The sequence below is a fragment of the Thermobia domestica genome, chromosome 14, assembly GCF_964235325.1.
Source record: "Thermobia domestica chromosome 14, izTheDome1.hap1.1, whole genome shotgun sequence".
Taxonomy (NCBI): Eukaryota; Metazoa; Arthropoda; class Insecta; order Zygentoma; family Lepismatidae; genus Thermobia; species Thermobia domestica.
The window spans coordinates 67,166,234-67,180,495 of record NC_137467.1 but is presented as its reverse complement, the minus strand read 5'-3'; the positions used below and the strand labels follow the sequence as shown (position 1 = coordinate 67,180,495).

The 14,262-nt window shown below is 33.0% G+C and overlaps 1 protein-coding gene across 1 annotated transcript in view; it reads right to left on the bottom strand.

The window, feature by feature from the left end:
• Positions 1-13,801, bottom strand: part of LOC145669855 (uncharacterized) — a 344,449-nt gene extending 330,648 nt beyond the window's left edge. The window contains exons 1-2 of the mRNA XM_081738200.1: positions 13,400-13,801; positions 4,725-4,914 (exon numbers count right to left, since the gene is read on the bottom strand). Coding sequence (XP_081594326.1) covers positions 4,725-4,914; positions 13,400-13,801 — 592 coding nt within the window. The remainder of the gene's footprint in view (positions 1-4,724; positions 4,915-13,399) is intronic.
• Positions 13,802-14,262: the final 461 nt, after the last annotated feature.

Here is a 14,262-nt window from a genome sequence, read left to right as displayed (position 1 = left end):
AAGTGGCAGCTCTTGCACTATTATTATTCGAATAAATCACATTCAATTTTACTTCCTCATCTTACATTAAAGATGTTGAATCCGTGAAACGTTTGGAGTTGAAGTGATCGTAAATGTTTCCATAGTTAAGTCTGGTTATGCAAACCCGCTTAACGTGAGGACTTTGTTTATTGAAATATGATGCATGCAATAACGTAATTAAAATTAGTAAAACATTCTTATTACATTAATTAATTATGAATACGTGCAGTTTAATTATACGAATCCATAGTATAAGTAGTAGTACTAGTAAAGTAGAAGTAAGAACGGATTAGAAGAACCGCAGTGGTTGGTTGGGTTTTGTTCCCCACATGAGAGGAGAAATTAAAGACTTGCTCAGTTTTTCTCTACATTTTACAATCTATGCATCCGTATAGTAAAACTGCACCAAAGAATATTCACTATTATTTGTAGTACACCCACTCTTCCTCACGTAGATGAAGGCCGGAGGGAGTTGTTAATTTAGATAATTATTCCTGATGTACTTTTCGACAATAACATTTCTTTACATTTAAGACTATATAAAAATTACGATTTCGAGTTGCTTCGACAGAAAGTTACTTATCAGATGTAGCTGTAAATACCAATAAGAGAGCAACTTGAATTTCCAGATGTGAACAAATTGTACATCCTATATATTTGATACACCTAATGGTACCCATAGGATTTCGGGAGGACGTTAATTTACATACACATCATTTTATTTTTATATCTTCCATCCAATAAATCAATTTCATCAAACTAGGAAAACGAAAAATAAATATTAGCAATTCATTTTCTAAGTGAATTGTTTGATGTGTAAGAGACACAAAATTATTTTCGAAATACTTTGTCATTACTTTCTTTACAAAGGTAACACAATATAGCAGGGGACTCTGGATTCAGCCTTTCTGCTCACATTTTTGCCAGGATACTTTGCGGTCGGTGTCGTCACGTAGAAATATCGCCAAGGATGTTATAAAATAGAGGATCTTCCCATACCGCTAAATCATGAAGCTGTACGTCACAGCCATACGTATCCTATGATTGGTGATTTTCTTACCTGTGAGAGGTTATTTTGGATAACATCTCACTCCCACTCGTACATCCATACATGCAGCATGTAACCATTGTATATATAAATCTCAACTGACGGCTTAATAAAAATAAACGAAAGACGCACTGCATGTCTACATACGAAGACCACAATGGTTTGAGAAAACATATATGATGGTCATTCAGTTAGCTAATAGGATGAAGATACATATGGGCATATCCTCTATTTTATAACGAGAGTATCGAGAAGTATCGTTCAAGAGAACAAGTGAAATACTGCATACGCAATTACGTTAGTTGGTATGGGCAAAAATTTCCTCTACAAGACGTCATGGAGAGTGTCGAGTGAAGATATGTGAGGATGAATATGAGAAGTGAGGGGGGAGATGATTATGACTAATTAATATTAAAAAGATGACTGAAGGTCCAAATTTATTTACTTCTCACATTCGGTAGAGCAAAATTATAATAAACAAAAGATAAAGTGATTAGCTAAACAAAAATAATAAGTTAAATTTTGGTGAGCATAAAACTCTAGATTTCAGAGCAGTTTTAACTCCAGGTGAAACTCCAAATAGATTACCAACACAACAACAAAGTTACTGGTTTTCATCTTTTATAGGCTCTGCATACTCTTAGCAGTTGAAATAAAAACAGGATACATTTATAAATCTTTTGCACATACCTTATGTTCTCCTGGAGAAGTCCAAGAAAGACGACAGGGATCCTTGGTAAAATCATTTAATTTCCAACAGCATACGGAAAATGAACACTGTACAAGTGATGCACCCACACTAATAGATTTCTGATATTAAATAAATCAATTTTGAAACTTTTGACATTTACACTTTATTTACGCCTTTTATGTTTTCTATCGGAGATTATTCAAGTTCGTGCACGTATCTTTAATGTTCCGTGAAGTCCGTCGTTAACATCCTTGGGGTTTCATGTGGGTTAGCATCCCACGTTGGCATACCTTTCCCCATCTGGCATGCTTTGTTGATTGTTGAAATCTCTGATTGTAGAAATCTGGTCAATCCTCCAACTCCTCACTGGACCTGCAGCAGCATGTTGAGAAGGTGTCTGCCGATCTCGAAGATCTAGCAGCCTCCGTTGTCGTCTCGCCTGGAGGTTTCTAAGTGGTGGTCGTGAACGGTCTGGCTGTTGACTGACACTTGCATTGTATTATAACACAGATACTCGTTGCACCATGGATTTGTGCGCTGATGAGTCCACGGTTGCGCTAGTAAATGAAAAGTTCAGGCACTGCGTCTCACACACATGATACAAACGAAACAGCACTTTAAGTAAACAGAAATATGAATGTATACAATTATTTACAACCTGGGATGCAAGGCTACTCCCACTGTCTAGCTAACGAAGACTGTTTACTTTTCTGACTAGACGAAGAAGTTTCTACTTCAAAGACTCATTTTCGAACTGCGACGTTTTAATGCTTTTGTCTCGTCGGCAAGTGCTCACACCCAAAGCCAATTAAGTTTCAATGAAACTATATAAGACTCACAATATTGCCTTGCATAGTAATTATCACAATCTAAGACGCTACATTGTTCTCCAATTAACCAACATTTGGAGTTGGCCAAAGTACGTACTGTCTAATAAACAACTGCTTTCTTGCTCCGCGTCTAAAAGTCACTGCCTTGTCTCTTCCCTTCCAATTATTTTTATCTTTTGTCATTTCTAGCCAAAACTATAGGTTTGCGCCACATATAGCATGTTTTCTTATGGTGGGGAGGAGTGCGGTGCAGGGTGATCGGTTCGACGTGCTTACCTACCCCTTTGATCCATTTACTTTGCAAAATTACACTTCTGCATCTTTTTACATTAATTATAATTCCCTGTAATGTTTGATTACAAAGTTGCTGCTATCACTAGAAAGTATGAACATGCAGCTTTCCAATGATGTATAACACTTGGTATCTACTACAAGATTTTAATATAAAAATACTGTGTGAACATTTAATACTTTTAAATAAACACTTGCCTCCCTCACCCTGCCTTGTGTCAATCTCAGGGAGACACCTAGTGAGTGACTTCAAAAAGTTTCCACCTGTACGAGAGGCGTGAGGGAGGTTCCCCAAGCTCTAATTTTTCCTGTTTAGCAAGTTTGTAGCACCAAACTTGTTAAAACGCATTACAAAATAAATCTACAATCAAAACTATACATATATTTTGAATACCTTGTGCTGTCATCTGATAATTAATATATTACAATTGAAAATTCCCCATTGCAATAATCCTGGCCCTCAGCAGGAAAATTTCTGCTATAAACATGGCGGTATCCTATCTCATTCAAGTACTGTGAGAGCTGCCATTCTTTTCAATATAAGCCTTTATTTCATTCTTATAAATGCTAAAACTAGCTACGACCTAATTTATTAGAACAAAAACTATAACGAATATATCAAGACAATTTTTAACACACGTATAAAGAATTATGTGTAGAACATCTATACACAAAGGGGTGAAGTCTTCTAGAAAGAATAGCACTGAATCATAGCTTCTCAGGTATAGTTTGAAATTATAGGATCGCTTGGCCAGCGGAAAACGTCCCTTGCTATCCAGACGCTTGCATACTAATATGTGCGAATAGTGGGCGGAGTTTCCAAAAGTAACACGTTTTTGTATGCAGGGTTTCGGTATGTACATGCTAGGTTCCAGATCCTTCCAGTAACAATAGATCTCTGCGACACTCCGATTCCGAACTGAAATGTTTCTCCCTCATGCAGAGATGAGTAAAATATAAGTCCATATCCGGACATACTCTTCCTGAGTCTCTAATTTGATACTATGCCCTACTCTTCTCCCTCAGAACGCATAGCTCTTGTGCAGCACAAAGACTCTGCTTTGAAGCTTGTTATTTTTTCTGAACTCTACGCTCTCCCAGAACGAGAGACTGAAGCTATCTTTCCATAAAGATACATGATACATAAGATTATTAATTAAATGAACGCTTCTGCTCATGATAATTGACATAATAATATATACAAATAAACTTAACCTAATTAATGATTCCAACATAATCCTTTATTTTAAAAATAAGTGTAAATATGTAACTGAAAATCTATATATTCCATATGCAAATAAGGCAAAAAGTTAGTATGCAAAATAGGTATATGTATGCACTATACAAGAGGAAGCCAATCACAACGCTAAACGCGATCCGGTGCTACCCGTAATTTTATATACCTTGACAATGTAGAGTCGTAGATTTCATTGTCTTTTCCAATCTCGGGTATAACGATCATTTATATATATGCTAGAAAGTCAGTTTACATAATTATAGGAACAGATGAAGTATACCGTAGCCTTTTACAAGAAACATTAAAAACTAAATAGAATATAAATTTCATCGCACATAAACACAAGGTAATTAACAAGCAATAAATTGAACACAAACAAGCACAGATCGACATAAGGTCGGCATATAAAAAATTAAAATAAACATAAATCAAGCAACATTGGAACAGTGAAATAGAAATGTGCATTGCTGAAATGGTCGGTTACATTGTTATTACAATTAGGAGTATTAGTGCTACTAGTTAGTGTATTAGCTATACTAGAATAGTAATTCATTTGTTAATTATTTGTTGATGAAAAGGAATATGAAGAACAAACTAAAGAGTTACCTTTTTCTTCTTCATACAATTGTACTGTTTCAATCCAAGTTATAACAACATATTTCTCGATGTTAAGTGGTTTTGGATCGTGTATTTGGAATATCATTACTTCATCGCTCGACCAATATACTTTAACACTATTTCTCTCCTTTACTATAATAATGTTATTCAACACACTCATATCCCAATCTGTCGGCATCTATTTAGGAATGAAAAATAAATGATTTAAATTTAGGAGAAAGTACGTACCATATATACGTATTTAATCCTGCATTTATATATATGTTTATTTGTTAATACATTGTACAAGACACAGTACATTCTATATTTTGCATCTAATCATGTAAGAACAGTAATTTACAGAACTTTGCTAAATAGATTTTAAATAATATCCTTTAAATTCAATTTTTAACAATACAGAACATTTCAGTGGTAAACATATTTGTGATAGTTGAACTTCATTTAACTAGTATGATACCTGTACTTGATCAACGTAGAGGTTGTTTCGTGTTCAAGTTTTTCGGAACATAACTTATACTAATATTTTGTGTTGCATGAATGAATATTATGAATTTTAACTGAAAGTAAAGAGTGAGTGTTTGATTCCCTACTTTAAAATCTTACCAAAAGACAAAATTTGAATTTCATTTTTTTACGACAGCTACTGTGTGATGTTATATTGAATATTTTGAAAATAATTTAACTTTCTAAGTTATATAGATCTGAACAACCTTGAATAACAATAGTTAACAACGAGGTTGGCATCAGTATCTCGCTTGTAAACAGTATGAGTCAGGTCAGTGGCGGATCAACGATTGTCTAAGGGCCAGTGTACCATGTAACATTTCTCCAAGAAAAAAAAAATAATTAGTTTCTGGACGTTGTGAAACAGCTGATTAGTTGTTTAATCAAGAAGTTGGCATTGTCATTCATTAAAATAATAGTAACGCCACCTGGGAATTGTGGCCGAATATACAACTACCTGTTTACGTCAGATTTGGAATAAAGATAAAGTGCGACGTATCTTTCTAAATTTTAACGGTGCTTTGTTAAATATGTAAAATTGAAATTAGATTGTACTTGAGTAACCTAAAATTGTTCGTTAAAGTTGTGTGGAATTTAGGACTGGTAAGGATTATTAGTAGTTTATCTGAGTGAATTGCTGTTACATATTCAGGAACTGTAAATACATCATACTTATTAATCTTTTAGTTTGCCCTTTTTGGATCAACTGTACTTCGATTCTGGTAGTTGTGTTCTATCAACTCACCGGAAGCCATTTATTATAATTGTACATTCTATTTTGAGAAAATTAACTATGAAGCTTTGGACGTAATTTTGAAATTATTACTAAGTTACCGTACTATTTCGGTACATTTATTATGAGGAATAATAAGGGCGTAAAACTGTGAAATTGTTCACACAACTATCAGAAAAGTAGAAAGGGGAAATTACAATTCCATGTTGTTATGCTATATTATTCGTTTTATTAACATGATTATTATCATTATTATTCATTATATTTATTCATGAATAAATGTTAGTGTTATTGAAAAATAAGGAATATTTCCTGACAATTGGATTCTTGTTTAAAAATCCGCATGGAAGGAATATATTTCGAACCCTTTCAAAAGGAGGCATTCTACCCGTTTTGGTGCATTGCTGCTTCAAGCAATAACTACCAATAATAACCAATCTTACTGACTCTTCAACGTGACATGTGACAATATTATTTGCTCTGACAACATTGATGCATAGAACGGAGGAAAGTATTTTAAAGAGGGTTGCAAGTGGACTGCACGACAAAAATGTTCTTCTCTCCTCCTGCCTTCAGTTTTCTTCCCTACTTGACAAATGTTATATTGTTTTGCTTAGTGATTCCTTTTCCATCAACCTTTAGAAAATCGAGTTAAACTATTGCTTTTGCGAAGCTCTGCATTGTTTCAAGCCCCAAATGGAAATATGACGGTAGAAAGATTTGGAGAGTCTTGCTATTTTCATTGCTAGCTTCTTATTTTACATAGTCTTGTAAATAGTGCACCATTGCACCCCTCTAAATCCGGCACTGAGTCGGGCCGTAGAGCAAATAGGAGAATAATGTTTGACCAAAACTTATCAAAGTCCTTAAATATGTCAAGTTTTAAATTTCTTTAAATCTGTGCACATATATATTTATAACAATATCAACTGAAAGAAAGTTTGTAACCCAATGTAACACTACGAGTAAGCATATTATGATTGAAACTCAAATGTTAAGTTACACAGAAAGAAGCACGTCTTGGGAGATAATTTTGAAGAATAGTTAAACTTTGTTACACTAATAGTTGTTCATGAAGATTAAAAAAGAAAAGCACTGGAAAATACGGGAACAAGAACGATTCCCTGTAGGACGCCAATTGTAACTAACATAATTCTAAAGTTGTCAAAACAAATGACTACACGTTATTGTCTTTTAGATATGCTGCTTACAATAAAATATTCATATTTTTCATATCGAGCATACTATATGTATATAAAACAAGTTGTTTATCAAGTATACTAACTATTTGCAAAACAAATGTATAAAACAAGTTAATGATTTACTAAATGAAATACCTTCTTTATATCTAGATGCGAAATGACAAAAAAAAAAGGTATACTTGGATATACAATTCATATCATGAACGAGAAAAACGTAAAAGTGTATTACACAATAATTAATATGAGGAAAACAATGTTAATATTACATGATGAAGGGGATTTGAAATTAAATATTTTACATGTTTTCTCATATTTCCAATACAGATTATAATATTGGTATTGGTACCAATGATGAGACACTGTAACTTATTTTAAGCATTACTACACTCATATTAGTAAGATATACGTGTATTCATCTATTAAACTGAAATTTTACTTCTGAACGAAAGAAGTGTATACTAAATGACTTTAAAAATGGATACTACTAAGAAACAACAGTGTCCGAGTTGTTTTACTTGAAATTTGAAAATACACAGAAAAGTATATTTACGAGAACTAAAATTTAGGCGATAATAAGTGGACGATAATAAGAAATCTAAACTGTAACTAACATTGTGATCAAAAGAGTTTTGTATAAAAGCGTTATATCCGGATATTAGGAAGGCTGTTTTGTATGAGCAATATCTAATTAGTAACAGCCAATGTTTATTTAACATGTAACATAGCCTACATATGTGTACATATATCAGATGTACCAGCCATACCAACTAATGAAATATTTTTACAATGATTTCTTTTCACTTTATTTATTTCTTTTTAAAAGTAGAATGAAGAGTGAAAAGCCCGTGTTGGCCGAATAGATTTAAGTGAAGATTTCAAGAGGTTTACCGGGTGGATATTCTCCGAAGTAATAAAATTCCCTACATTCCCCTTTTCTTACTTTACTCCACACCATAGACATCCGCAAGATTTAGAGAAAGAGAGAGCAATACCCTACCTCTAAATATTTCAAGAGATTCTGTTTTTTCTGAAGTGCAAATGAAATTTACTTACTAACAAAGTTATTGTTTTCACGGACGTCCGCAGCATAGGGAAAGTCGATTAAAACCCTCTTCCTAAAATCGTTACTGTTCTTTGTAATGCATGTCAAAACAGATTTGCTTACCTACCCATTACAACATTTACTATAGGCAACGAGGTTATGTAATGGGAGTCAATGCCAAATTTAGTGGATAAACAGCCCATGTCGAAAGGGGTAAACATGCTATATTAGGCAGACAAATTTGACCAGGAACAACGTAAGCTCGGCTCGACTTGCATGGCATTTAAAACTTCATTTTTCAGCATCTCAAGGAAATTCTGTGGGCAAATAGCACTTCGGAGAGAGGATAAAGACTACTATATTTGTTGGCTGGGCTTGGCTAGGGCATGTTCGGTTGGTTAGGCTCTGACCAACTCTCTTTGTATGCGGTAATTCATTTCTCGGTAACTACTCGTACTAGTTCGACTGAAAGTAATTCAGTGGACAAGTAGCTCCTCATCTAAAAAATAAACAAATTTTATGGGCAAATATTATTAGAGCCAGGGAAATAAAAATTGCTATATTTAGTGGCCGAACTCGGTTAGCGACAGGCTCGGTTACACTCGACTCATCTTCTATGTGAAAGGTGCCCACGGCATTTTTCCCAGAAGGAGAGCATTTTTTGTCTTTTCCCTTTCATTTATTTTTGAAAAACACCTTATGTCCTTTTGCCGCATAAAGGGATCTCAGAAAATGAAAACGAAATCATTACCATCATCATCTCATGTGCATTCTGCCACTATTGGCAGATCACTTTCCGCAACTGAGAAGCTTCCATGCTCTGCGGTCTTCTGCTAACGTCTTAGTCTTGGCGTACCAAATTTCACAGAAGTAAATCCCAACGTTAAGCGGGTATGCATATCCAGGCTCCTAACTATTAAAACATTTACGATCACTCCAACCCCAATCATTTCACAGATTAAACCTGTTGTATATAAGTTATTAGGACATAAAATTGAATATAATTTATATGAAAAAGACTTTCATGCATTGCAACAGTTGTAACGTCAAAATATTCACCACAAACTTATAATCGTATCGACAAAAGCAAAAAAAAAAAAAAAGTGTGGAGCAGGAAACCCCTTTACATAAAAGTCAAAAGAGGCTCACTGACGACATACGAACTGGTCGAGCGGTTTGGGTCAGTACCCTATCATTCAGAAGTTTATGTTTTGAAACCCTGTATGAAGTATTCGTTTTTTTTTTCTTAAAAGTGAGTTCCCACTCTCATTAGAAGATTGAGAACATTTCTTTGAATAAATCTTTGGCAATTACTTTTTGTCTGAAATTCGATTACAAGCGAACATTATATGAATTGCAAATCTAAAATCCACAGCTGAGAACAAAATATTAATTATGTTCAATATTTCATTATTACCCTTTGATTTGTAATGAAAAATTAATTATAAGCATTGACGATTTCAGAAGATTCTTCCCGGGGGATGGTCAATATATGAATGACAGAAAACTGATAAAATATTATTAGTCCACTTTGAGCATGATCGAAGATAACTGATGGTCAAGAAGGGGAAAATTTATGTCGACAGGGTCTGAAATCCTCCCACAGGTCATGCCCTGAAATCATCACTGTTTGAAAGTTTTCCTCAACAAATAGAATATTACATTTATTTCTCGTTCTACATTTTGTAATGCAAAAATCATAATTTTAAAGAGAATTATAATACGATAAGCATAAAGATTTATAGAACTAATACAGTAAATATTCTTGTGTAAGTTATCAATTTCTAATCTGGTTAAAACTCGAATATTCGTTTGCATCGCACTTTATATTAAATAATCTCTCTATATAATTCTTACTGGAAAACATATTTAACTCCAATTAATTAATCAGTATTTTTAATAATATATTTTTATTGAAATACTTTTAGTATTGAATATTGTAATAGCTTTATTTCTCAAAGCAAAACCTCGAAAATGTATAGTGGACAAGTGAATATTGTCAAATAAATTATCATTTAGTTTACGTAAGTACTACATCGCCCGATTTGAAACTTCTTACTTTAAATAATAATAATAATAATAATAATAATAATAATAATAATAATAATAATAATAATAATAATATAATAATAATAATAATAATAATAATAATAATAATAATAATAATAATATCATACCTATATCTTTGAGAATTTCAGGATTAGTCAATAAATGAATTCAACGTAGTCTTTATTCGAAGTTCTATTTAATCGAACCCGGTACAAATACAAAGAGAAACTTCGAGAACAGGTAAAAGAAAAATGTTAGTTTTGTGGGATTGGAAGTAACCGTTAAGAGTTCTTTACAATTTACAGGCAAGTGATTTAAACACTTTTTCCTTTTCTTTTAGTTAACTGATTCACCGAACGTATCTGAGTAACTTGTCTCTATTTTCTACTCGGTTATACACGTTTTACAATCTTTTCCATTAATCTTGAACGACAGGAACACGAATACAAAACGATCTATGACAAAATTTCAAACTTCACCACGGGGGATCGAGCCCGGGACACCCAAGGCACACGTGCTTGCCACTAGACCAGCAGGAAGAGCAAGTGAAATGTATTCTGTAGTGTCTGAACTTTATACCTATTTCAGCCTGCTGTATATGTCTATTGATTTTTAATGTTTACCGTATACGTTACTTTGAGGAATGATATGTGTTATTGATATATGTTGTATTAGATACTCGTCCGTAAATATTACATAAATTAGCAGAATTATTGATGATCTTCCATGGAAATTCACTGTTGCATGCGCAGTAGAAACAGAAGAATGCAGTTTACTGATATTAGTCAGAATGCAAATTTATAGCAGGCTGTCAGAATTTCTTAATGGAAAGCAGTGGTTCCCAACCTGTGGACGCGAAGCATCCTCCTCAGTAAGCAAGAAGAGGGAGTAAGGTGGCGAAAGCTACTGGCAGAAGTGGATTGTAAAATAAATAAATAAAGCACCAGTTATAATGTCTTTTAAAATTTAGCTTGATAATTTTATAATGACCGTTACAAAAATATTACTGTACTAGGAGGGTATGCAAAAGTCTTGCTGGAAATAAATATATATTTCTGAGATTATTATTATTATTGTTATTATTATTATTATTATTATTATTATTATTATTATTATTATTATTATTATTATTATTATTATTATTTTGTAAGGTGTCTCTGGTTCGTATTTAGTAATCTTCAAAATAATTCAAACGTTTTTTTTATCACTTTCTTTACTGATTTTTAATACTCAACCATGAGAAGCGTACATAATCAACTTTTCTGCATATCCAACAAGATGTCTATACCTTTATACACACTTATTTACTCAACAAGATGTCTACATAAATGCGCATTTATTTACCACGTTGCTATAGCAACCACTCTCTTTTCAGTTAACGATTACAAAATAAAACTCTCGAAATCTCTATGTGTCTTTCTTTTCTTTATACATAATACTGCTCAAATAATTCGCCTCTGATCCCTTTTTATAAACTGGCACAGATTGCTAATATTATATACAACGTTATCGTTGTAGATGTTGCCCGGACGGAACTTCCATAATAGTTCTACTATGAAGGAAAGAACCCTGGTTTGAAGATTATAAAGCATCTACCTTTTGAATAGACCTCGTATATTTAATATCACCTTTAATACAAATCTTTTACTTTTTCCATATATATATATAACATTACACATTTTTATATTTATCAATATATCTCAATACTAAGAACGACGATTTACAATTATCATGAATGAGGCTATTCAAAAATTAAACCTAACTGATAGTTTCCTTCATGTTCAAAATTACAAATAAAGATCTTTATAATATTAAATACTAGTATGGTCATAAGGCAATAAAATTAGAACATATAAACACATTGAAGATTATCATTTAATACATTAATAAACTTTGAAAAATTAAGAGATTCGATATTCCTTATTCTTATTCTTTCCATATAATAAATTGCATCTATTTTATATATCTCTGTAATTACCTTCATACGTTTACATTAAAATTTTGATCTTTTATTTTTTAAATATTTATAATATTCATATAATTAATTATGAGAGAACTTACAAAAGACATGAAACACAAATTAATAATTCCTCAGTTAATACTATAAAAGGAAATTGCAACAAAACTATAAGGAACAAATCAATAATATTTTCAATTGATTGCCATAAATTAATTTCATCACTATTTCTAACTATTTCCCAATTGCATATATTTTGAGCATACATTTTAATAATAAACTGAATGAAGAACACATTAACCATAGACGTAAGCAAAGGTCAATTTAATACAAATCCATCGCACGCCTTTTTGATAGTTCAAGTTATATGTTCGAAGGGCTCATTTAAGGAACATTGTATCCCACAATCTATAGTACTTCTTGAGCGATTAGGCACTGTTTCCATATTTTGATTCCTATTTACAAAATTCCTGCCATCTGCAAATTGATTTTGTGAAAATCGGCGATAATTATTATTTCTACTGAAATTCCTGTTGCTATTTCTAAAATTCCTAGCTCCGTTTCTGTGATTAGGTTGTGTCTGATTACCGGTACGTTTATAACCATTTATTCTATTATTAAAACTACGGACATTAGAATCATTTTATGTTGTATATTTTCATTACGAACAGAAGCATATTGTGTCTGATTAAGTGCATAATTACCCTGACCTCTATCCTGCATTTTATTGTTATTCTGTATTGCCGACTGACTCTCATAACTATGTATAAGCATAATTAAATGGTTGAAGTTTATGCACTTTGCCGACATTAACAACTGTTGTAGTCGAAATGGCAATAAGATTCTAATGGAAGCTATAATTCGGGATTCCGGATGGTTTGGATTTAGTGATCTTAACTCATGATATGTAGAAACTACGAATTCAGTAATACTCCGGTGTAATTTTGGATTGAAATGCTTCGTTCGCAAGACGGCATCTCTATTCGCTATCATAAAATCGTTTTCATAATTTGATAGAAGAGCATTCTTAAAATCTGAATATGTATGAAGACTACCTCTGATGACTTTGAACCAGGTTAAGCAGGGTGGTAATAAGATGTGCGGCAGTAATTTTAAAAACTGAGACTCATCTACACCCATGAGCTCACACTCATCCTGAAATTTTTCGAGAAATACCCTAGCGGGGATATCTTCTGGCACACCACTAAATTTTGTAAGCGACTTAACTTCACTGAATCGCAACTGTTTACCTATATTCGTCTTCATACCTCTATTGGAGATGTGTTTACGCCTGGATGTTTGCCTCACTCTTCCTTCTCTTTCAGTACTCTCTACACAACTCGAAGATCCGTCAAGTTCCAAAGTTGGTCTGGGAGAATGATCAGGTACCCAACCTGTAGATGTAGGATGATTCGTGTATCCATTATCCTGAAATGGAGTTTCGGGAATACATCTTTCCTTGATAAAATTTACTTCGTCTTGCAGTAATTTGAGGTGATTTTCATGAGCATTAATCGTTGATCCTAGAACATCCACTGACTCTTGAATTTTCGTGCTCCTTTGCGCTACTTTTTCCATTTTCTTATTGTATTGCTCAAATTTTTCCACTACATGTTGGTTTCTTCTGATTTAATTGACGTTGAACAGGATCTCATCTGTTTTCATTGCATTGTTCCAACTTCGCTATCTTTTCATCAAAATCATTAGCTAGCTGTGTTATCTTCTGATCCAATTTTTCATTAAAGTGTTGAATTTGCTCTGATTGGTTCCTCATTTGCTCAGATTGGCTTCTAATTTATTCAGACTGGTTCCTCATTTGTTCAGACTGGTTCTTTATTTGTTGGGCTATTTCATCACTTTTTCGTACTTGATCCTTAATTTGATGAGCTAAGTCTCTTAAAATGTCAGTTAAATTTTCATTAGGATTCATTTCTGGATGCACACTCTGATCACCAATTATATTAATACTTGTTGTACTCATAGCCATATTTCGGTGAATCACTTTTCCACTTCTCAATATGGTAATACTAAGGTCACGT